The sequence below is a fragment of the Chrysemys picta genome, chromosome 5, assembly GCF_011386835.1.
Source record: "Chrysemys picta bellii isolate R12L10 chromosome 5, ASM1138683v2, whole genome shotgun sequence".
Taxonomy (NCBI): domain Eukaryota; kingdom Metazoa; phylum Chordata; order Testudines; family Emydidae; genus Chrysemys; species Chrysemys picta.
The window spans coordinates 122,670,459-122,693,080 of record NC_088795.1 but is presented as its reverse complement, the minus strand read 5'-3'; the positions used below and the strand labels follow the sequence as shown (position 1 = coordinate 122,693,080).

Genomic DNA, 22,622 nt, shown 5'->3' with positions numbered 1-22,622 from the left:
CTCTCTTTCTCCTCCCGTTCATGCTGTCTCTGTTGTTCACGATCCTCCAGCTCCCTCAGTTTTAGCTCTTTCTCCCATTCCAGCCAATTCCGCTCCCCGGATGCCGAACGTCGCCGGGAGGATCCTCTGCTGGCCGGCGAGCTTCGCCGGGGGGACCCCCTGCTGGCCGGGGGGGTCACAGCGCCTTCGGTATTTGCTGGGCTCCTCCCCACCCTTCCCCTAGGCATAGGAAGGAGGGGTCTCGGGAAGCCCTCAGCAGCGGGCTGACCACTCCCAGCTGGGACAGACACTGGTGCCTGCGCTGCATTTGCCAGGCTGCTTCCCTGAGACACAGGGATCAGTTCATTCGCGCGATCTTCCGCCTCCAGCTGGGCAATGAGCTGTTCTTTGGTGAGCCTCCCAATGCGCAGCCGCCTCTGCTTGCACAGCTCCACCAGGTCGCTCTTAAGCCGCTTGGCATACATCTTCCTGCTGGCCACTCACCGGCCTGTGTGCTCACAGCTCCCCCCAGTTCCCAGGGGGACCCCTAGTGTGCCAGCCCTTCTCGAGGTCACCACCTCTCTGCCAGGGTCGAGCTGCAGACTCCTCCGCCCCTGGGACCACTCGCTGCGATCCCCCCAGGGGACCCTGTTACTGCAAAAGTCCTTCTCGCTGGTCACACACTCCCAGGGGTAATAACCGTCTCTCTCCCACTCTTCAGCGTGCCTGGTCCCCGTCAATCCCCCTTCGTTTTACTGCTCCCCAGTCACTTACTGCAGGAAGCGCCGTCCACGGGGTGCAGTAGATCCCACCGCTGCCACCAGTTGTCACGGAGTATTGGGGGACTCAGGGCCCTGCACCCCCGGCTTCCTGCGATTCACCATGACTCTCAGCCAGCCAGTAAAGCAGAAGGTTTATTTGGATGACAGGAATACAGTCCAAGACAGGTCTTGCAGGCACAGACAACAGGGCCCCCCTCAGTTAGGTCCAGCTTGGGGTCCCAGGGCATGCCAGCCCACCCCCCTTGGGGGGGTCAGAGCCATCTCTGCCTCCCAGCCATCTCTCCAGCCTCCTTCCAGCCTGCTTCCAGCACTCTCCCTTCAGCGACCCCTCCCACAGCCTTTGTTCAGTTTCCCGGGCCCCGGAGTCATCTGACCTCCAACCCCCTCCTGGGTTCTCATGTTACAAGCTCAGGTATGTTCCCTTGGGCCGGCTCCCATCCCCCGATGCAGACCATCCTAGTCACACTCCCCTGTCAGCATTCACACACCCCAGCAAGAACAGTCCCAGTTCGTCACATCGTGTCATAGCTACCGCCACTCGTTGGGGGTGGTTTAATTATGCCAGCAGGGGAGCTCTCCCCCACTGGTATAGAGCGGCTACACAGGAGACCTTGCAGTGGCACAACTGTGCTGCTGTAAGGGCTGTAGTGTAGACATGGCCTTAGTTTACTACCAGACACAAGAAGTGGGTATAAGAAGACAAAATAGAGAATGGACTAGGAAGTACAGGGGTATGACCATCTTTTTCCCTATAGATGATTCGTAAGTGGCAGATTTAAGGGTGTAGGTAAATGTGATAATGTTACAGAATGTGTTTGTAAATAGATATGCAGTAGAAGGCAGGTTCTAGCCCTTAGATTTTATTTTGGACAAGTGCCTTTTTTCATGATTGACACAAGTGTTTCTTTGACTGCATATCTATTGTGAGTGTAAAGTGCTAGTGTAGTGTAGGCACCATAGGTCAGTCTCATGTGGACTCATTTAAACTAGTGTTGTTGTAACTGTGTCGGTCCCAGGATATTAGACAAGGTGGGTGAGGTAATATATTTAATTGGACTAACTTCTGTTGGTGAGAGAGACAAGCTATCCATTGTTGAAGCTGATTGTGATGTTCAGGAAGTTGAGGCTAGTGTGGGAGTGTTCCAGAGAGAAATGCACCACAAAATGCATCATGAAACCAATTATATACCTGAGATACATTGATGATATTTTCTTCCTCTGGACAGACAACTTAAACTCCCTCACAGATTTCCACCACAATTTTAACACCCACTCCCTGTCCATTAAACTCTCGCTGGAATGTTCCCGCACCAGCATCAACTTTCTGGACACTACAATCAGCTTAAATAATGGAACTCTACGAATGACTATATACAAGAAACCCATGAATCACCACACCTACCTTCATAGATCCAGTAACCATCCCAAAGATACCAAGAAATCTGTTATCTACAGCCAGGCACTCAAATACCACAGAATAAGCTCCCAAGAGAAAGTCCGGGATATACACCTTAACGCACTTAAAACTGCCTTCACCAAACAAGAACACTCCACCAGAAAAGTAGATTGCATCATGGAATGGGCCACCAAAATACCTTGAGAGAACCTGCTTCAATACATAAATAAAACTCCCTCTGGCCGCACACCCCTAGTTGTCGTCTACCACCTCACTCTGGAACCCATACTGGGTATCATTACACAACTACAACCCATACTCGATGGGAACCCCATCTTGCAAGAAATCATTCCTGAAACAACCCCCCACCCAACCTCTCTAAACTCATCATCGAAGCAAGCTCCCCACAGACCAGGACACACCAACTCAAAGCGACACCAGATCCTGTCAGAACAACAGATGCAAAACCTGCAGAAATACCTCCTCTGCGCCAATGGTCAACACCTGCCACAACATACTTTTCAAGATCCATGGGTGCTACACATGCTTATCACAACATGTGGTATAACTCACTCAGTGACTAAATGTCCCAATAACAACTATGTGGGTGAAACCAGACAATCACTACGCTCTCGAATGAACTGACACAGGAAAATGATAAAAGACAAGAACACCCTATCACCTGTGGGTGAACACTTCACAAAGTGATCACTCTATATCTGACCTATCCGTCCTCATCCTCAAAGGAAACCTGCATAACACTTTCAAAAGATGAGCCTGGGAGCTTAAATTCATAACTCTTAAGACCATGATGTTTAGTGTCTAGCAAAAAGACTGTCTACAACAGTTTGTAACCCACTAGCCTCCCCTTTTTGACATATGACTGCAGAGATGTTAATGGGCCACTTCAACTTGAATTGTCCCTTAGAATATGTGCTAGCTACTTATACTACACTATTTGTTCTATCTTGTATTTAGCTGTGAAGCTCTGATTACTTTTTCCAGACCTGAGGAAGAGCTCTGTGTAGCTCAAAAAAGCTTGTGTCTCTCATCAACAGAAGTTGGTCCAATAAAAGATATTACCTCTCCCATCTTGTCTCTCATTTAAACTAAGTAATTCAAGCTAGGAGATCACTTCTGATAATCCTGATTATCCACAGGTAAATAGCTGATGAGAGAGGCACCAATGAAACAATATTTCAAGAGTATCTTAATTCAATATATATAATGTGAGCAATTTTCTTTCTTGAAACCTGCATCCAAATGAGCCAACACACTAGAGATCGATCTTTAGGCCCATTTTAGTTTATTTCATGTTCAGGGGGATTCTTAATTATACCTGAAATCCTCCATATATAGCTTTAACTAACTATGCCATAGAAATTGAAAAAGAGCCAATGTGTGGGATCCAGGGTTGGAGCACAGTTGAGAGCTGACCTTGGGTGGCTTTCATTTGTGCTTCCTGTTTTCAAATACAGTTTACAAGTTGGCAGATAAGAGAGGAGGTAGCTGTAGCTGCCTGATTTTGACAAGTCATGTCTGTTTCATCTTTATCTCTGACCTTTCTAGCAAACATATGCTCTTCTCTCATAAGCTAAAAGCAACCTGACATGTCTTCAGAGATCTTGATGCCAGAAAACTAGCACTGCATAACAAAGAGAGCGCTGCCTTGTGCATTGTTTTTGTTAGCTTATGTGCATATGAGTCTGTATATGATATGTCATATGTGATAATGGACTTCACATGACTCTGCTGACTGGTGAGCAGATAAGACTTCACTTCCTCCCTGCTCTTTTTGAGGTGGCTTATACTGGGAGGGACATTATCAGGGACTGTCATTGTGGCTGGCCCCTGCTCAGCTGTTTGGCACAACCTGGCCCTTTATATAGCACTTGACAAACTAAAACAGTTGGATAGCACCACATTGTTCTGCTGATTTAAAGCTTTCTAGATACATTGCTTAACCTGAGGGTTTTCCTATTTAATACCTGTTTGAAGTGTTGTTGGGGCCATTTTGGTCCCAGGACATTGCTAGACACTAAAAATCATGAACTCAGTAAAGACACTGAATATATGGCTCATTATAACAATCTGTAACCCACTGTCCCTCCATTGTCCTATGACTGTAGAGGTGTTAATGTCCATTTCACCTTGAATGGTTGCTTGCAACATGTGTTAACTTATTGGCTTAACAATCTGTTCCACCTTGTATTTAGCTGTGACTCTCTGGGATGTCTACACTGCAATGTAAGCCCAGGGTCAGTTGAACTCGAGTTAGCAGACCCTGGGTTTGTTTACCTAGAGCTTGAGAGTCTACACTCATTTGTAATCCCAGGTTAGGAATTGTTGGACCTTGCGTCCCAGCCTGGGGCACCAGCGTCTATACTGCATTATGAGGGCAAAAGTCAAACCACTCATATCCCAGACTTCCTAGCACACACACAAAACGTGGCTGCTCTAGCCCTTTTGTTCCTGGACCAATGTGGGAAAACTTGACTGTCCACCAAACATGACTGTCTAGAGGACAAAGAAAGTCAGCTGGTGGGGTTGTGGAATACTTTTAGCAGACTCCCATAGTGTGAGTCCAGTGGGGCTGCAACTACACTGCAAAGCAAAGGCTTTAACCTTGGGTCCCGGCTTGACTCACACTCGGATCCTCCACCCCTGTGGTGTCCTAGGACACTGGGTCTGAGTCCTAGATTAGCGTGATTTGTGTGTAGATAGAAGGGGGATTATGCTTGAGCCTGAGTTCGAACCCAGGGTTTACATTGCAGTGTAGAAATATCCTCTGAATACCTTTCCCAGACCCGAAGAAGAGCTCTGAGTAGCTTGAAAGCTTGTTTCTTTCACCAACAGAAGTTGGTCCAATAAAAGATGTTGTCAGGGAGCAGACCAAGCCCGCACTGTAGTTCACTGGTTGCTCAACATGCACCATACCTGCAGCTGTGCTTGCCCTTGTTTCAGCCCTGCTCCTGCTTGCTCCAGCCCTTGTTCTAGCCCTGCTCCAGACTGCTTCCAGTTCCTCTGCTCTGCTCCAGCTCCTGTTTCCCTCTACTTCAGACTTCCAGTTTTGACCCACCCGCCCTAGCTCTGCCTGTGGCTTATGACTCCAGTTGACCCTCCAGATCTGGCATTCAGCTTCTATGTCTCCAGCACTGATCTCTGGTTCTGCCTCTGGTTTACAACTCTGGCTTCCCTTCCCCCAACTCTGACATTTGGCTTTCTGCCCCTCTGGTACTGACCCTTGACTCATTTCCTGGACTCCATCCACACTTGACCCAGCTCTAACCTGTAGGCTGAACTCTTCTCTTCACCTTTAGGCCTGACCACCTATGGCTTGGTTGGCAATAAATATTACCTAACCCACTTTATCTCTCTATTTAATAGCTGACATATTAGTGCCTGATCCAAAACCCATTCAAGTCAGTAGAGGAGTCTGTGACAGGTTCTGTTACAGAGACCCCCTGGGGACTGTCAACTGATGTGCTGGAATTACCTCTGAGCCCATTTTCCCTGCCAGCTTGGGACTCCAGAACCCCATCTTGTTGAGCCAGACATGCTAGCCTACTGCAACACAGACCCAAGTCTGGTCCATGCCCCCAAAGCTGCAGGCTTTAACCAAAAACTGCTCAGCAAGTCACCTATCTCCAGCACCCAAACACCCAGTTCCCAATGGGATCCAAACCCCAAATAAATTCGTTTTACCCTATATAAAGCTTATACAGGGTAAACTCATAAATTGTCCGCCCTCTATAACAATGATAGAGAGATATGCACAGCTGTTTGCTCCCCCAGGTATTAGTCACTTACTCTGAGTTTACTAATAAACAAAAGTGATTTTATTAAGTATAAAAAGTAGGATTTAAGTGGTTTCAAGAAATAACAGACAGAACAAAGTAAGTTACCAAGCAAAATAAAACAAAACATGCAAATCTAAGCCTAATACATTAAGAAACTGAATACAGGTAAACCTCATCCTCAGAGATGTTCCAATAAGCTTCTTTCACACACTAGACTCCTTCCTAGTCTGGGCCCAGTCCTTTCCCCAGTACAGTTCTTGTTAGTTCCAGCAGGCATCTTAGGTGAAAAGCAGGGGATTTCACATGACTGGGACCCTCCTTTGTTCTGTTCCACCCCCTTTTATAGCTTTGGCAACAGGCGGGAATCTTTTGTCTCTCTGGGTCCCCACCCCACCTTCTAAATGGAAAAGCACCGGATTTAAGATGGAGTCCAGTACCAGGTGACATGGTCACATGTCCTGTGAGACCCCAAGCCTCCATTCTTTCTGGGCTGACTCACACGAACACTGAAAGGCTTACAAGTAAACAGAGCCATTTACAACCAATTGTCCTGGTCAATGGGGGCCATCAAGATTCTAAACCACCATTAATGGCCCACACTTTGCATAATTACAATAGGACTTTAGAATAATACTTCATATTTCTAGCTTCAGATACAAGAATGATACATTCATACAGTAGATTATAAGCTTTGTAACGATACCTTACAAGAGACCTTTTGCATAAAGCATATTCCAGTTACATTGTGTTTACACTCATAAGCTTATTTCCACAAACATATGGAGTGCAACATTAGAGTGTCTTTCTATTTACTTCAATAACATTCGGATCAGACACTTAATATGCTGTTTTTTAGTTCTGCTGCTGGATTTTATATGCAGAAGTCTTGAGCTGTGGGCCGCCGCCCAACCCATCTCCTAGTGACTTCAATTTTATTATTTGTGTTATGGTAGCATCTAGGAGCCCAGTCATGGACCAAGATCCCAGTATAGTAGGCACTGTACACATACATAATGAAAAGAAAGTCCCTGCCCCAATCTGCATATAAAACAAGAGACAAAAGGTGGATATAGTCACACAGATGAGTGATCACAGGGAAACATTGAGACAATATTAACAACAAGGAGTCTGGTGGCACCTTAAAGACTAACAGATTTATTTGGGCATAAGCTTTCGTGAGTAAAAACCTCACTTCTTCGGATGCATAGACTCTATGCATCCGAAGAAGTGAGGTTTTTACTCACGAAAGCTTATGCCCAAATAAATCTGTTAGTCTTTAAGGTGCCACCAGACTCCTTGTTGTTTTTGTAGATACAGACTAACATGGCTACCCCCTGATATTGAGACAATATTGGGCAGTATAATAGGCCATGGCCTCAACATGTCAATTGCCTAAGTGTTGTCAAGTTTTTGGTAGGCATCACAGCACAGAAGAGTTTTAAGAACGGATTTAAAGGATGACAATGACAATAGCTTTACAAATATTTATGGGGAGCTCCTCCCAAGCATGAGTGGCAGCTTGGGAGATTATATGTACTGTGGGAACAGGACCTTGAATGTGAAGACGAGTAGTTTGTGTTCGATACTGTGGAGAAAGGGGGGCCAGTGCAGGGAGCCATGTCAGGCCCTGTAACTTCGATAACATAAAATATTTAAAGAGGAAAAAAGATTCTAAACAAGTTGATATTGAATCCCATCTGCTGAAGGACAGAGTTGGGTGATCTTAATTTTGGGGTAAATCTTAGCTTTTTCTAACCATCCCACAGAGTTTTGTTGTTGTTTAAAGTCTTTATGTGACATATTCATTTAGCTCTTTTGTCATTAATCAGAACTATATAGAGCCTTTTCCATTAGCTTCTCACATGCCAGTTAATGTAGTGTTGGTCTAGTAAGCCAGTCTTGCAGCAATATCTCAGCTGTAAAGCTCCAGACACCCTTTTCCCATCACTGCTGACACAAATGAGGCATTAAATGCAGAGCCTGAGCCCATTTCAGGAACAATGTCATAAGCACCGCGGTGTCAGTGACAACTTTTAACTTAATGATTAATTTAACTCTAATGTAACAATTGTGGCAAAATCATAGACCATCTTTTAAGAAGGCCTGATCTCAACTCCAGTATAAGCCATGGAGGGTGACCCATTGACTTGAATGGAGTTAAGTGGACCCTAATTCTTTTAACTTCAGAATACTACCTTAATTTTGGTAATTTTTAATTGGACTACCATGCATCTTTCTTTCTGTTCAATTAATGTTAAAAAGATACATAATAAAATAGTGATCAGGTAGTTTAAATAAAACAGAAGAAGAGTATAGAAGGGTATAGCTTGCTCGGGAAGGACAGGCAGGGAAAAAAGGGAGGAGGTTTTGCCTTATATATTAAAAATGTGTAGATTTGGATTGAGGTTGAGATAGAAATAGGAGACAGAGTTGTTGAAAGTCTCTGGGTAAGAATAAAAGCAGTAAAAAACAAGGGTGAAGTCCTGATAGGGGTCTACTACAGAAGAAGAGAAGAAGAGGTGGGTGAGGCTTTTTTTAAACAACTAACAAAATCATCCAAAGCACAGGACTTGGTGGTGATGGGAGACTTCGACTACTCAGACATCTGTTGGGAAAATAAAACAGCAAGGCACAGATTATCCAACAAGTTCTTGGAATGTATTGGAGACATTTTTTATTTCAGAAGGTGGAAAAAGCTACTAGGGGAGAGGCTGTTCTAGATTTGATTTTGACAAATAGGGCGGAACTGGTTAGAATTTGAAAGTGGAAGGCAGCTTGGGTGAAAGTGATCATGAAATGGTGAGTTCATGTTTCTAAAGAATGGTAGGCGGGAGAACAGCAAAATAAAGATAATGGATTTAAAGAAGGCAGACTTTAACAAACTCAGGGAGTTGGTAGGTAAGATCCCATGGGAAGCAAGTCTAAGAGGAAAAACAATTGAAGACAGTTGGCAGTTTTTCAAACAGACATTATTAAGGGCACAAGAGCAAACTATCCCACTGCGTAGGAAAGATAGGAAGTATGGCAAGAGGCCACCCTTGCTTAACTAGAAGCTCTTCAATGATCTAAAAATCAAAAGAGTCCTACAAAAAATAGAAACTAGGTCAAATTACAAAGGATGAATATAAACAAATAATACAAGTATGGAGGGACAAAATTAGAAAGGCCAAGGCACAAAATGAGATCAAACTTGCTGGAGACATAAAGGGTAAAAAGAAAACATTCTACAAATACGTTAGGAGCAAGAGGAAGACCAAGGACAGGGTAGGCCCGTAACTTAACTGGGGGGCGGGAGGGCGGAAATAATAACAGAAAATGTGGAAATGGCAGAGGTGCTTAATGACTTCTTTGTTTCGGTTTTCACCAAGAAGGTTGGTGGTGATTGGATGTCTAACATACTGAATGCCAGTGAAAATGAGGTAGGATCAGAGGCTAAAATAGGGAAGAACAAGTTAAAAATTACTTAGATAAATTAGATGTCAAGTCATTAGGGCCTGATGAAATGCATCCTAGAATACTCAAGGAGCTGACTGATGAGCTATCTGAACCATTAGCCATTATCTTTGAAAAGTAATTGAAGACGGGAGAGATACCAGAAGACTGGAAAAGGGCAAATATAGAGCCAATCAATAAAAAGGGAAATAAGCACAACCCCGGGAATTACAGACCAGTCAGCTTAACTTCTGTACCTGGAAATATAATGGAGCAAATAATTAAGCAATCAATTTGCAAATATCTAGAAGATAATAAGGTGATAAGTAACAGCATAGATTTGTCCAGAACAAATTGTGTCAAACCAACCTGATAGCTTTCTTTGACAGGATAACAAGTCTTGTGGATGGGGGGAAGCAGTAGACATGGTATATCTTGACTTTAGTGAAGCTTTTGATACTGTCTTGCATGACCTTTTCATAAACAAACTAGGGAAATGCAACCTAGATGGAGAGTACACTTATAAAGTTTGCAGACAGTACCAAGCTGGGAGGGATTGCAAGTGCTTTGGAGGATAGGATTAAAATTCAAAATGATTTGGAGAAATGGTCTGAAGTAAATAGGATGAAATTCAATAAGGACAAATACAAAGTATTCCACTTAGGAAGAAACAATCAGTTGCACACATACAAAATGGGAAATGATTGCCTAGGAAGGAGTACTGCAGAAAGGGATCTGGTGGTCATAGTGGACCACCAGCTAAGTATGATCAGGGCCAGCTCCAGCATTTCTGCCGCCCCAAGCAAAAAAAAAAAAAAAAAATCGCGACCGGCGGCGGTAATTGGGGGGGGGGGGAAAAAACGTGATCAGCGGCAGTTCGGCGGCAGGTCCTTCACTCCTAGAGGGAGTGAGGGACCTGCCGCCCCCGAATTGCTGGACATGCCGCCCCACTCCCTTGGCCACCCCAAGCACCCGCTTGGGGAGCTAGTGCCTGGAGCCGGCCCTGAGTATGATTCAACAGTGTAATACCGTTGCAAAAAAAGCAAACATCATTCTGGGATGTATTAGCAGGAGTGTTGTAAGCAAGACACAAGAAGTAATTCTTCTGCTCTACTTTCTGCTGATTAGGCCTCAACTGGAGTATTGCGTCTAGTTCTGAGCACCACATTTCAGGAAAGATGTGGACAAATTAGAGAAAGTCCAGAGAAGAGCAACAAAAATGATTAAAGGTCTAGAAAACATGACCTAAGAGGGAAGATTGAAAAAAATTGGGTTTGTTTAGTCTGGAAAAGGGAAGACTGAGAGGGGACACGATAACTGTTTTCAAGTACATAAAAGGTTGTTACAAGGAGAAGGGAAAAGAATTGTTCTTCTTAACCTGTGAGGATAGGACAAGAAGCAATGGGCTTAAATTGCAGCAAGGGAGGTTTAGGTTGCACATTAGGAAAAACTTCCTAACTGTCACAGTAGTTAAGCACTGGAATAACTTGCCTAGGGAGGTTGTGGAATCTCCATCATTGGAGAGATTTAAGATCAGGTTAGACAAATACCTGCCAGGAATTGTCTAGATCAGCAGTTCTCAAACTTTAGCAACCTGAAAACCCCCATTTTGATTTAAAAATTTTCGGGGACCCCAACCCCCCCCCACTCAGCCCTTGCTCTGCTCACTTCCCCGAGGCCACGCCCCAGCTCACTCCATCCCCCCTACCTCTGTCACTCGCTGTCTCCCACCCTTACTCACTTTGACCAGGCTGGGACAGGGGGTTGGGGTGCAGGAGCAGGTGTGGGCTCTGGGAGGGAGTTTGGATGAAGGAGTGAGTGAGGGGTGCAGGCTCTGGGCTGGCAGTTTGGGTGCGGGAGTGAGTGAGGGGTGTGGGCTCTGGGCTGGGAGTTTGGGTGCGGGAGAGAGCGGGGTGTGAGCTCTGGGAGGGAGTTTGGGAGTGGGATGGAACGGGAGGGAGTTTGGGTTCTGGAGGAGGCTTAGGGCTGGGGCAGGGGTGAGGGGTGCAGAGGGGATGACCGAGGGAGTTTGGGGGCGGGAAGGGGTGTGGGCTCTGGGAGGGAGTTTGGGTGCAGGCTCTGGGCTGGGCAGGGGGTTGTGGTGTGGGAAGGGGTAAGGGGGGTGACACTTTACCTCAGGCAGCTCCCGAAAGCGACTGGCACATCCCTCTGGCAGCGGTTCCTAGGCAGGGGGTCAGGGGGTCTCTGCGTGCTGCCCCTACCTGCAGGCACTGCCCCCTCAGCTCCCGTTGGCCATAGTTTCCAGCCAGTGGGAGCTGCAGAGTCAGCGCTTGGGCCGGGGGCAGCACGCGGAGACTCCCTGCCCCCCTCTGGCCGCAGGGACGTGTTGGCCACTTCCAGGAGCAGCGCAGACCCAGGGTCCCCACTCCTCGCCCTCTCTCCCAGTGCCTGCTTCAGTTGTTCCCCGGCGTGAAGCAGGCGCTGGGAGGGAGGGCAAGGAGTTGAGGGAGAGAAGGAGTGGGGAGGAGTTGATCAGCGGGACCCACAGACCCCCTGAAGTACGCTTGGGACCCTCAGGGGTCTGCGGACCCCAGTTTGAGAAATGCTGGTTTAGATAATACTTAGTCCTGCCATGAGTGCAGGGGATTGAACTAGATGACCTCCTGAGGTCCCTTCCAGTCCTTTGATTCTATGAAAAGCACCTTTCTTTATAACACTCCACTGTCATGCCGTTATTCTGTAGTGATACTCCCTCTACAGATAATATTTATTATGATACATCAGAATAAGGTAGAAAGGATGGCCAAGGGCCAGTGCTCTCTCTGGTTTGGGCTGTGTTCAGTTCTCAGCTCAGCTGCAAACTTCCTGTGTGGCCTTGGATAAATGACTTAATCTATGCTGAGCCTTCATGCCCTGCCTGTAAAATATGGATAATAGTTCCCCCCTCACAGAGGGTGAAATCCATTAAAAAGTGAGATGCACTCAAGTAAGGGGAGCAGCATTTGACCCTTTCTGTTGCAAAGAGTTGAGATTCTGTCGGTGAATCTGGAAATCACCCTTGTATAGTTCCTCATTTGTAATTATTCCTGTCTGGGTGGCTAAGAAGTGGAAATACTTTAAGGAACAGAAAATAAAGCACATTTGCCATAGAAAGCAGAGAAAAGTCCCTTTGGGGACAACTTCCCCCATCTCTACAATTTATAAGAGGTTACTTTCGAAAGCAAAAATGGGTTAGGCCCTATTTTAATTATGATGAATAAAGCCAGCCTTAATGTGTTTTTTTAGATATTTATTTTTGTCTTTTTTTTTTTTTTTTAACCTTAGTAATATCAGGAATGCCAAGTCAGGATTTCCCTGGTTTTGCTGGAGGACTTGTTGGGGAGGTCTCAGCTCTCAGTTCCACATCTGTTCGTAGCCTATCTTCAAGTGAAGGGAGGTGGGGTGATGGTATCTTTCACAAAGATCATTTTTATCCCCAGTGTTTTTTCCCCAGGAGCTTGAATTAAATTGATGCTAATTAATTTTAAAAAGGATAATCTCACAAGGTAGAGTAGGATGATAAATGTGTAATGGAAATTTATAGAGCAACAAGAAGGAAGTTAATATAGGTGCCTTTCGGTCTGATAAAGTAAATTAACTATGATATCCCGCAGTGGCCCTAAGTCTGTACTGTGCTCATGAGCATCTTCGTCAGCTAATTCACTCTTCAGACCTATGATAGGGTTTACGGATCCCTCACTAGAGGCAAGGCTGAAGCAGTACTGGGCTAGGAAAGCTCTGTCCCTCAGGCACAGCTGAGCAATGCTCCTGGGGAAAGGAACATAGCCCAAGGATGGGAAGCTACCCAAAAGAAAGCCTACCCAGCTGAACCCTGTTTAGAGGGTCCCTGACACATTGAACTGAAAAGAGACTACAGCAGCAGACCCTGGCCACTAGGCCTGCTGACCAGATAGAGCACCCTCCTATGAGACCCTATTAAAAGAAACTTGTCATTCATCATTTTCTGGGCTCAGATCCTGCCCTTTCTTTGAGCCATGCATAGAGGGTCCTTGTGAGGATCACCACTTCCATGTGATAGATGGGAGGTAAGTGGTTTTTGTGGCACGGTCCCACCCCCGAACATGGCAGGCCAGGCAGAAGAGATGCTAATTGTCCCCACTCTGGCATCATGTAACTTTCAATTAAGGTGAGAGAGGTCAGAATGCTCAACTCAAAAACCCTCAGTGAATCCTCCAGTAAAACCAGGGATGACAAGACTTGGCATTCCCAATGTTTCCACAGTAAAAAGCAAGCAGAAAATAAAACAACTTTAAGGCGGGGGGCAGGGGGGGAGGGGAATGAAAACACCCACAACAATTTTTTTTCAGGACTTTTTTTATTAATCACATCTGTTTAAATGCCTTTTGCAGATCACCCCTAAGTATTACTATCCTTACTACTGCTGTAATTAAAATAAATAAAATATCAGCTCTTAATAGTTCATACTAAGTGATTTTGAAGGATGTTCTTGTCTCAGATGGTGCAGGGTTGTTTACAAAGCTGCATTAAACTACACTTTTAATTCTTTCAGGTGTTCAACCACACATAACTATGATCGCGACAGGAAGTGGGGTTATTGTGCTTCTGCGTCCAAAGACCATATAGGTAAGGCAAGTAATTAATGACACCAGCAACAGGCATCTGAAAAGCACAATTCCCCTGCAATATCCAGTATTTTGTTGTTATTATTAGATGGTGATTTATTATCTATCCATCAGTGTGCATGATGCTTTATAGACAAGTAAAAGGTAAATCCCCTGTTCTGGGGATCTCACAATCAAGGCTGGACATGACACAGGGAAGTGGAAATAGGGGAAGGATGAGATTTCCACAGAATAAGGAACTTATTAAGGTATTTCTTGTGCAGTGTGCACGCTAGAGGCCAGATCTTCAGTTGGTGTAGCTACACTGATGTCTGTATAGCTACACTGATTTACAGCAACTGAGGATCTGGGTCTTTCTCTATTTTAAAAATACTAAAATATGAACTATTCATATAACAGTGTTGGGTTTAAACTTTTTTTCTGGAGTCTGGATCAGTGCTGAAAAGTGAAACCTGTCATTTGTCCATCACCGAGCGCACTCTGTTCCCATGTATGTTTTCAGTACCCCATGCTGTGAAATTAAAGCCTGAGCCCCATTCTTTGGTTAAATGTCAGTGCTATTCCTGTGCATAGGGAAAATCCTGCTCACTATAGGTGAGGCCCAACTTCATCTCATATTGCCAGGCACGCAAAACGGTATCTTTCTGGGGAAGGGATATGGGTGAATCCTGGACTCACTCCCCATATAACACATTCTGCATCAGTCACCAGCTCTAGGTCTGGAGGGAGCAGCAGCATGTTTAGGAATATCCAGGTATGGAAGTGATGTAACTGCTAGACTGCCAAAAGGCTGTATAGCAGAATACAGCATATCTCCCTTTGGGCTTTCACATGCTCCATGCTCAACATCTCCCCTGCCTCCCTTTCTTAGCTACCCAAGATTTAGCAGATAGGAGGAAAACAAGTCCTGCATGCGGTAATTGGGCATATAAAGAAGGCACAAGAGTAGTCCTGGCAAATTAAGGCCCTAAGTGTAGTCGTGCTGCGGGAGCACTGAATTTGTGAGGTTGTTAGCACTGCACACTGAGCTCATGTAATGGAACTGTTTCATTTGGTGAGTTATGGAAATAAAATAATCTTTCTAATAAGAGCAGTGGGCAAAGTAAACCGTGTCAAGCAACCCTTTCATTGTAATCTATCTGTGTTATTCCATGGGCATCTGGGACAGTAGGAGCCATTTCTGAAGGAAGGAATAGTGTCTTGTGCTCTGTTTTTACAGGAATCACCTTATTTTAATGTATGTGCCCAGGACTAGCCTTCTGTACAAACGAGTGACCATGGGGGGGGGGGGGGATCTTTCTATTTATGGTATTTGTATGGCCCCTGTTACAGTAGTATCCCATCCTTAGTGTATTTATGGGGAATCGAGGCTCAGTGACTTATCCAAGGTCTCAGAGGAGTTTGTGGTGGAGCAGAGACTGGAAGTCACGTCTCCCTTGCCCTAGTGCTCTAGCCACTAGACCATCCTTCCTCCTCGCTGAGTTGCACTTGTAGGCTGTTCCTGTTTCCCTACACCACATCTCTCAGATGATAAAACTGTTCTGGCTGTGTCTCTGACTATTTCTGTTTTGTTTGTAATTTCTTTTAAACAGTTGCATTTTTTTAACAAATAAGGAAATATTTTCTTCCTCACGCTAAACACACAGATACTCCGTCAGCTACTCCTTCCTCAATAATGTACCGAAAGAGAACAGAGCTTCAAAAACAGATTGTCTTATGAAGAATTCATTTGAAAAAAAATATTGCTTTAGTGACTGCTTCAAAGAGGACGAGTAAATAGAAGCATTCATTGCAGAAGTAGCCTAAGAACAATGAAAAGGGTAGTCAGCTCAAAATGGGCAGGATTTTCCCACAGATTTTATATAGCAAAGAGCAATAGTACTGCATGCACATAATTTTGATTGTCGGCATAAAATAGGAAGTAAAGGTCTGTGGTAAACTCTTTTAGATGCAAGTTATTTTGGGCCCAGTTGGTTGCTTACCAATGTGTGGCTGGATCTTGTGAAATTCTCTGCACCATTAATTCCTGGTGACTTAAAGATTGAGTCCTGGTCCCAGTGAAATCCCAACCATTATATAAATTAGAAAAACAGTAAAAAAATTTTTTTTTGCAGAAATACTTTTGATTTCAATAGGAATTAGGTACCTAGGTACTTTTGAAAATCCCACTAGACACCTGTCTGCATCTTCAGGCACCTAAATACCTTTACAAATGTGGCCACAAGTGAATTGCTGAGTTGTGGCTCTAGTATTGTGCTGGATAGGGGCCAGTGTGCCAAGGGTGACCAGATAGCAAGTGTGAAAAATAGGGATGGGGTGGAGGGTAATAGGTGCCTATATAAGAAAAAAGCCTGAATATTGGGACTGCTCCTATAAAATCAGGACATCTGGTCACCCTAAGTGTGCCCTGCACCTTGTAGGGTTAAACCCAAAGGTCTACCCAAAGCTCACCAACGTCAACGGGAGTTTTATCATTGATTTCAAAGAATCTTGGATCAAGTTTCAAGAAAGGAGAGTACTAGATACCAACTTTGTTCAGGGGCACATAAAAACAGAATGATATGGAAAGATGTGCCGAGATCTTGTAAGTTGAATATAAAGAGAGGGGAGGTATCAGATCAGAAACATGTACTAGCTAGTTAAATTCCTGGAGAAGAGCCATCTCAGTATGGTGAAAAGTGTCCTATCCAAATTGAAAGTAGTCCAGGAAGTTGGGTGATGTGGTCAGACAGCTGAGAGCAGGTGATTCACTACTTCAGCAGGGCTCTGGAGAAGTTGAACTCAAGATGGTTGTTAGCAATTGTGAAAGGATTCAAGTGGGGGTTTTCTCACAAAGGAGGGATGATATCCTGGGATGGCTTTAGGCACAGACTGGACGGGCAGCTGCTTGGGGCACCATGTTTACCAGGGACCCATAACTCTGGGAAGAGTTCCAAGCAGGAAGAAACGATCTGGCCAGAATACTCCTGTGCTGTAGGAGCACATCCCTGATGTGGAAGTTGCAAGAGGACCTGTGCTGGCCAAAAGATAAATAATGAAGCAGAGGGGAGAAGAGATGAGGATGCCGAGGAAAGACAGATGGGAAGTGACCCAGGGATGGTGGAAGGGAATATAATGAGGAGTTCCAATGAAAGAGAGAAGGACAGAGCTAGGGGTTCTGCTTTGCTGACTTAGGGATGGTACCAAAAATGATTTGCCATGTGCTCCATTATACTGAGGGATGGCCCTGGGAGAGAGCAGAAGTTTGAAAATTACAGGAATATGTAGTGATGAAACACTATATAATATAGATATTTCATAACTATAAAATGGAAGAAGCAGCAGCATAGTCATTATGTTTACATGCTTTCTTTTGATGTTCTCCTTGGGTGTGACTACCAGTATATGTACACAGGCCTAGATACTGATCTCAGTTACACCATTGTAAATCTGGAGCACATGCCTTGACTTCAGTGGAATTACTCCAGATTTACACCAATACAGTGAATTTTAGAATCTGGCCTCAAGTGCTTTGTTTCAGACTCTTTATGTGTGGGTATATTTTTACATGTTGGATTGTCTACTTGGCAGTATCAGCATGTTGGCAGCCCAGCACCCTGCTCAAAGAACAGCTCAATGGTGTAATTCTGCATTGTCCTCATGGCAGAATTTGGCTAGGAAGCTTTAGATAGAGAATTCAAATGTAGGCAAAATATTGGGCCAGCCTTTCAGCTGGATCAATTGGCCTCAGTGGAGAGACGCTGGTTTATACCAATTGATGAGTTAACCCAATGTCTTTTGTCAACTAGTGTTATCCCATTAAAAAGTATTATGAACTTTATATGGTACTTTGTCATGTAAAAGGCAGCCTCCATCAATTGACTTCATGGGAACCGAGAGCAGTGGTGCCAGTTCAGATATTTCAGGGGCGAAGGGAATTCCAGTTCCTCTCCCAGGTCTCCTTTGGCTGGGGAGTCTGCCCTCCCTCTTACCACCAGAGTTCATGAGCGGGTGCCCCCAGGAGTTGAGTTCTCAGCCTGACTCCCCTGCCTGGCACTGTGGAGGGACAGACTCTCCATGCACCACCTCACAGCACCATTTGAGTGGTGGTGTTACGTCATGCACCAGATTGCAACGCCACTTGCTGAAATTTGGCTTGGTTGCCCCCTCACTTAACAACACCCTTCCCACTTGACACCACTGACTGGGAGGTAGTGCTGACAGGATTTTTTCATGTTTTTTAAAAATACTTTCGGAGAATAGGAAACTTTATAGTTTATTAATTTGATGCAGTTTGTTTGTTCTGAGTTAATTTGATCTGCTCCTTCTCTTCCTGTTAGGAAATTCTGCATCATCCCACTTATCTTAGTCTTAGAATGCACCAGAGTCTACTACCAGGAATGTATAATTTATGTAATCTAATGTAGAGACATAATCCCACTTAGTTATGTTGCTACGTAAAATACACAGAGCATTAATCCGGGCAAATGAGAGCTTCAGACTTTTTTTTTATCACTAGTGTAAAGGACTAGCTCCATCTTGTGGACATTTGTCCCATATCCTCACATGATACCTGCTGACTTGACTTGACTTATCAATATTGTGAATAATGATCATGTGTCAAATTTTGCTTCAGTTATATCATTATAAACTCATTTATTTCAGTGGAAGAGAAGAATTCAGCTCACTGAGTTGTATAGTTTTATAGATCAAGATAAATCTAGTTATTGTGCAATTAAAAAAGGAACAGTGAGTAAACATTGTTTTAATGAGATCAAATGGTGATATTAAAGCCACAAGGCATCTGAACGCAAAGTGTTGCTATTCTGCATAACTGGCCAATGTCTGACAAAACAAAGATTGAGTTGTCTGGCAGTTATTAACAATAATTTATTAATAGATTTCTCAGATTATTGTGCAAGGCACCCATGCAAAAATGGAGGGGCCTGTTCCGTTGCCTATGATCATAGTTCTTATCACTGCGCATGTCCTGAGGCATTCACAGGAAAAGACTGCGAGATTGGTAAGTGCCTTATTTAATGAGCAATGGATATTAGAGGTAGAGGACTTGTCCAACTTTGTTAGTGAAAAGGTAATGTTGTTGTGATGTTAGAGAGCACTAAGATATTAATGTTTGTGTAGGCTGGTTTCCAAGTGATTATGATAGACAATCTGTTACTGACAGGACAGCTGAAAATAGGTTAATTATATGGTTATAAATTCAAACCTGATCTGAACTACCATTAAAGTACAATGAGACTCTTCCCCCCGACCCCCGCACTCAGATTTTGAGATTAGCATACGTGTTTAGAAAAGAATAATTATATTATATAGCACTTAGGGTAGAGAGACATGACAAGCAAATGAATTTTAGGTAAGGCACTATATCCCAGTGTATGTGCACATGTGCCCATTAAGGATCTTACCATGCTCTCAGTGATTTTACACCAGTGTAATTCCATTGACTTCACTTGAGTTACTCCAGATTTACACCAGGGTAAGTGGGAGTTATCAGACGATAAGGCTCTTATCATACTATTGCACCAGTTTTACAACAGTATACAGTGCTGGTGCTAGGCATAAGCAGACTAAGCAATTGCTTAGGGGCCCGAGAAACTCAAGGGGGCGTGTTGTAGAGGTGGGGCAAAAATATTCCCGCTTAGGGCCCCAATGGGCTAGCGCTGCCTTTGGCAGAATAACTCCACTGAGGTCAGTGATGGTTGCTCCTGATTCTCACAGTATAAGAACAGAATAAGGTTCCATAAAAGCACTCGTTTCTCTTTGTTGTTCAATGAAATTCCTTTCCCGCTGCTCTGGAGCCACCTAATGGCATGTATACAATGTGTACGGTACCGGCTGGGGCACCAGAGTAGCTGCCTCCATTACAGCCTTCATCTGTAAGAACCAGTCTGCTAAACTAACAGCTATAAACAATACATAGAAGTGGGATGAATGTCGTATTTTACTCTGATTTTTCTTCCTTACTTTTCGTGAATTAACCATTGGGGGCTTGCAGAATGGTGCCACTGTCTTGTTCACAGGAGCATATGACATTTTAAAAGCAGGAGAAGCCATCTGGCTCAACCAACCTCTTTATTTCTAATTTATTCTACTATTAGTCATAGCACCTATCACCATGGTGGCTAGGTGCTTCCATTACAAAGGTGAAAGCACAAATTGTTTGATTAGCACATAAGCCCGGATCCACAAAGGGACGTGGGCATTGCAGCACTGAGTGTTGGGATGTGTAACTTTTAGACATCTAGAAAAATCACTGGAACAACAACACGATTCACAAAGCCTAAGTAAGGTGCCTAGGCTCCTTATACAATGAATGGGGAGAGATGGGTGCCTAAGGCCTGGTCCACACTAACCCCCCACTTTGAACTAAGGTACGCAAATTCAGTTAATAACGTAGCTGAATTCGAAGTACCTTAGTTCGAACTTACCGCGGGTCCAGACACGCTCCCCCGCCGATGCCGCGTACTCCTCTCGCCGAGCTGGAGTACCGGCGTCGACGGCAAGCACTTCCGGGATCGATCCCAGAAGATCGATTGCTTACCGCTGGACCCGGAGGTAAGTGTAGACCTACCCATAGAATGAGATCCACAAAAGCAAATATGTTAGCCAAGGACCCGCCAGAGCTAGCCAATGGGAGTTGCCAGCAAGAAGGGTGTGTCCTAAGTCCCACCCCTCACAGAATTAGTCACCTACATGCAGGCTGCAGGGAGATGCATGTCTCTGCTTGCAATCCACATCTGGGACCCCTTCTCCTGGAGTCAGGTAGCTAAAGTGCTTAATCTGCTGCTTGCAAGCAGAGGCCATGCGTGGTGGGGCCATGTGTCACATCTCCCTCTCCCCCCGTCCGGCAAATTGTTGCTTGGCTTGTACTGAGCATACTCACATGGACAGAGCATGTTCAGTAACATTTGCTGAAACTGCTGCCCTCACTCTGTCCCTCCCCCCCCCACTATCGGCAGGCATGGGTCATTTCTGCTTGCAAGGATGCATTAGGTGCCTACCTCACTATGCACAAAATAACTGGAAGAGGAGGGTAGAGCACTCACTTAGGATGTGTGAGACCCAGGTTCAATTCTGATGGGCAGAGTGGATTTGAACCTCTACAGAGTGTACCCTGTCCACTGAACTATTCTGATATGGGACTCCCTCAATCTTCCCTGTTGAAGCTGTTCCACTGTGGGTAACTAACTGAAGAGTCATTGGGCCAAAGAGAGCATGTGAGAATGTCTCCATAGCCTGGTGGTTGGGTCACCCACCTGGGAAATGGGAGATCCAGCATCCAGCCCCCCTGGTCCAATCACTCTTTAATTATTTCTCCAAAATGAAACAGCTACAACAGAAGAGATTGAGGGAGACCCCTATTAGAATGCTCATAGCTCAGTGGTTAGCACACTCTCCTGGGAAGTGTGGAAGACCCCTGTTCAAATCCTCTCTCCTCATCAGGCAGAGGCGGGGATTGAACGGAGGGTCTCCCACATCCCAGGTGAGTGGCCTAACCACTGGGCTAAAAGCTAAATGGTGGGCACCAATGGTGGCTCCTCCTCTCACCAGATTTTGAATGGGCCCCAGTCTGGTAGGTGTGATCAGAGCATGCCTACTGGATCAGACTCCACAGGCAAGAGAGGCAAGCAAACACCTGTCTTCTTCTCATTTGTGGATTGCATTTGAGGACAAGGTGGGAGATAGATGTCCAGGCACTTAGAATGAGGCAGCAGTGTGCATGAACTGAGACAGAAACATAGTTGTCCAGAGGACTTTTAAAGCAAAAATTTAGATGGGTGAGTGAGTGTACGTGCCTGCAGGGTTAGCTGGCAACAAAGCAGGGGTTTTGTGGATCGCAGCGGTACCTAAAACTGGGATTTAAATCTCTTTGTGGTTCTAGGCCATACTTTCAAATAACCTGTGGCTAGTTAACAAGAAAAGGGATCATTAGGGCATAACAAATCATTTGGTATCATTCTTTGTAACAAACCTTAGAAATCTTTTTTTATTTTATTTTATTTTAGGGAAGTGTTTTGATGAAAGTCGCTATGAGTACTTTGACACTGGCGAAAGTTGGGCAAGAATCCACAAAGGAATAGTGGAAGAATGCACGTGTGTTAACAGCGGAATTGAATGCCAAAACACACGATACACAAGTATTACTCTGTGCTGTCCATAGCATAAGCATTATTTTGTTCTAAATGTATATATCTGCATGTAGTGGGCTAAATAAAAATAGTGATGCTGAAACCTGTGCTATTGTAATCTACATAGTGACCGGGCTCTTTCAACACACACACCCAGAAAGAAAAAAACATTTTTCTTTCCACTTATGGATAATGGACCTGATTCAGCCTGTGAGCATGTGCTTAAGTGCTTTACTGAATAAGGAGGGACTTAAGCATGTGTTTTATTTTAAGCACACACTTAAGTGCTTTCAGGAACAGGGATGTGATCCTGAACTGGGGCCCAAAAGAATAAACAACAGATTAAAGAATAATAATAACAAAATTATACCTCTATCCCAGAATCTCAAAGCAATTTACAAATATTAATTAAGCTTCACAGCACCCCGGCGAATTAGTTAAATATTGTCATCCCCATTTTACAAGTGTGGAAACTGAGACACAGAAGTTAAGTGACTTTC

The 22,622-nt window shown here is 44.5% G+C and overlaps 1 protein-coding gene across 1 annotated transcript in view; it reads left to right on the top strand.

Annotated features, from left to right (window-relative positions):
- Positions 1–22,622, top strand: part of HGFAC (HGF activator) — a 77,514-nt gene that overhangs the window by 8,568 nt on the left and 46,324 nt on the right. Inside the window, exons 4-6 of the mRNA XM_065597114.1 lie at positions 13,921–13,994; positions 18,873–18,995; positions 22,000–22,131. Of these exons, the coding sequence (XP_065453186.1) occupies positions 13,921–13,994; positions 18,873–18,995; positions 22,000–22,131 (329 nt within the window). The remainder of the gene's footprint in view (positions 1–13,920; positions 13,995–18,872; positions 18,996–21,999; positions 22,132–22,622) is intronic.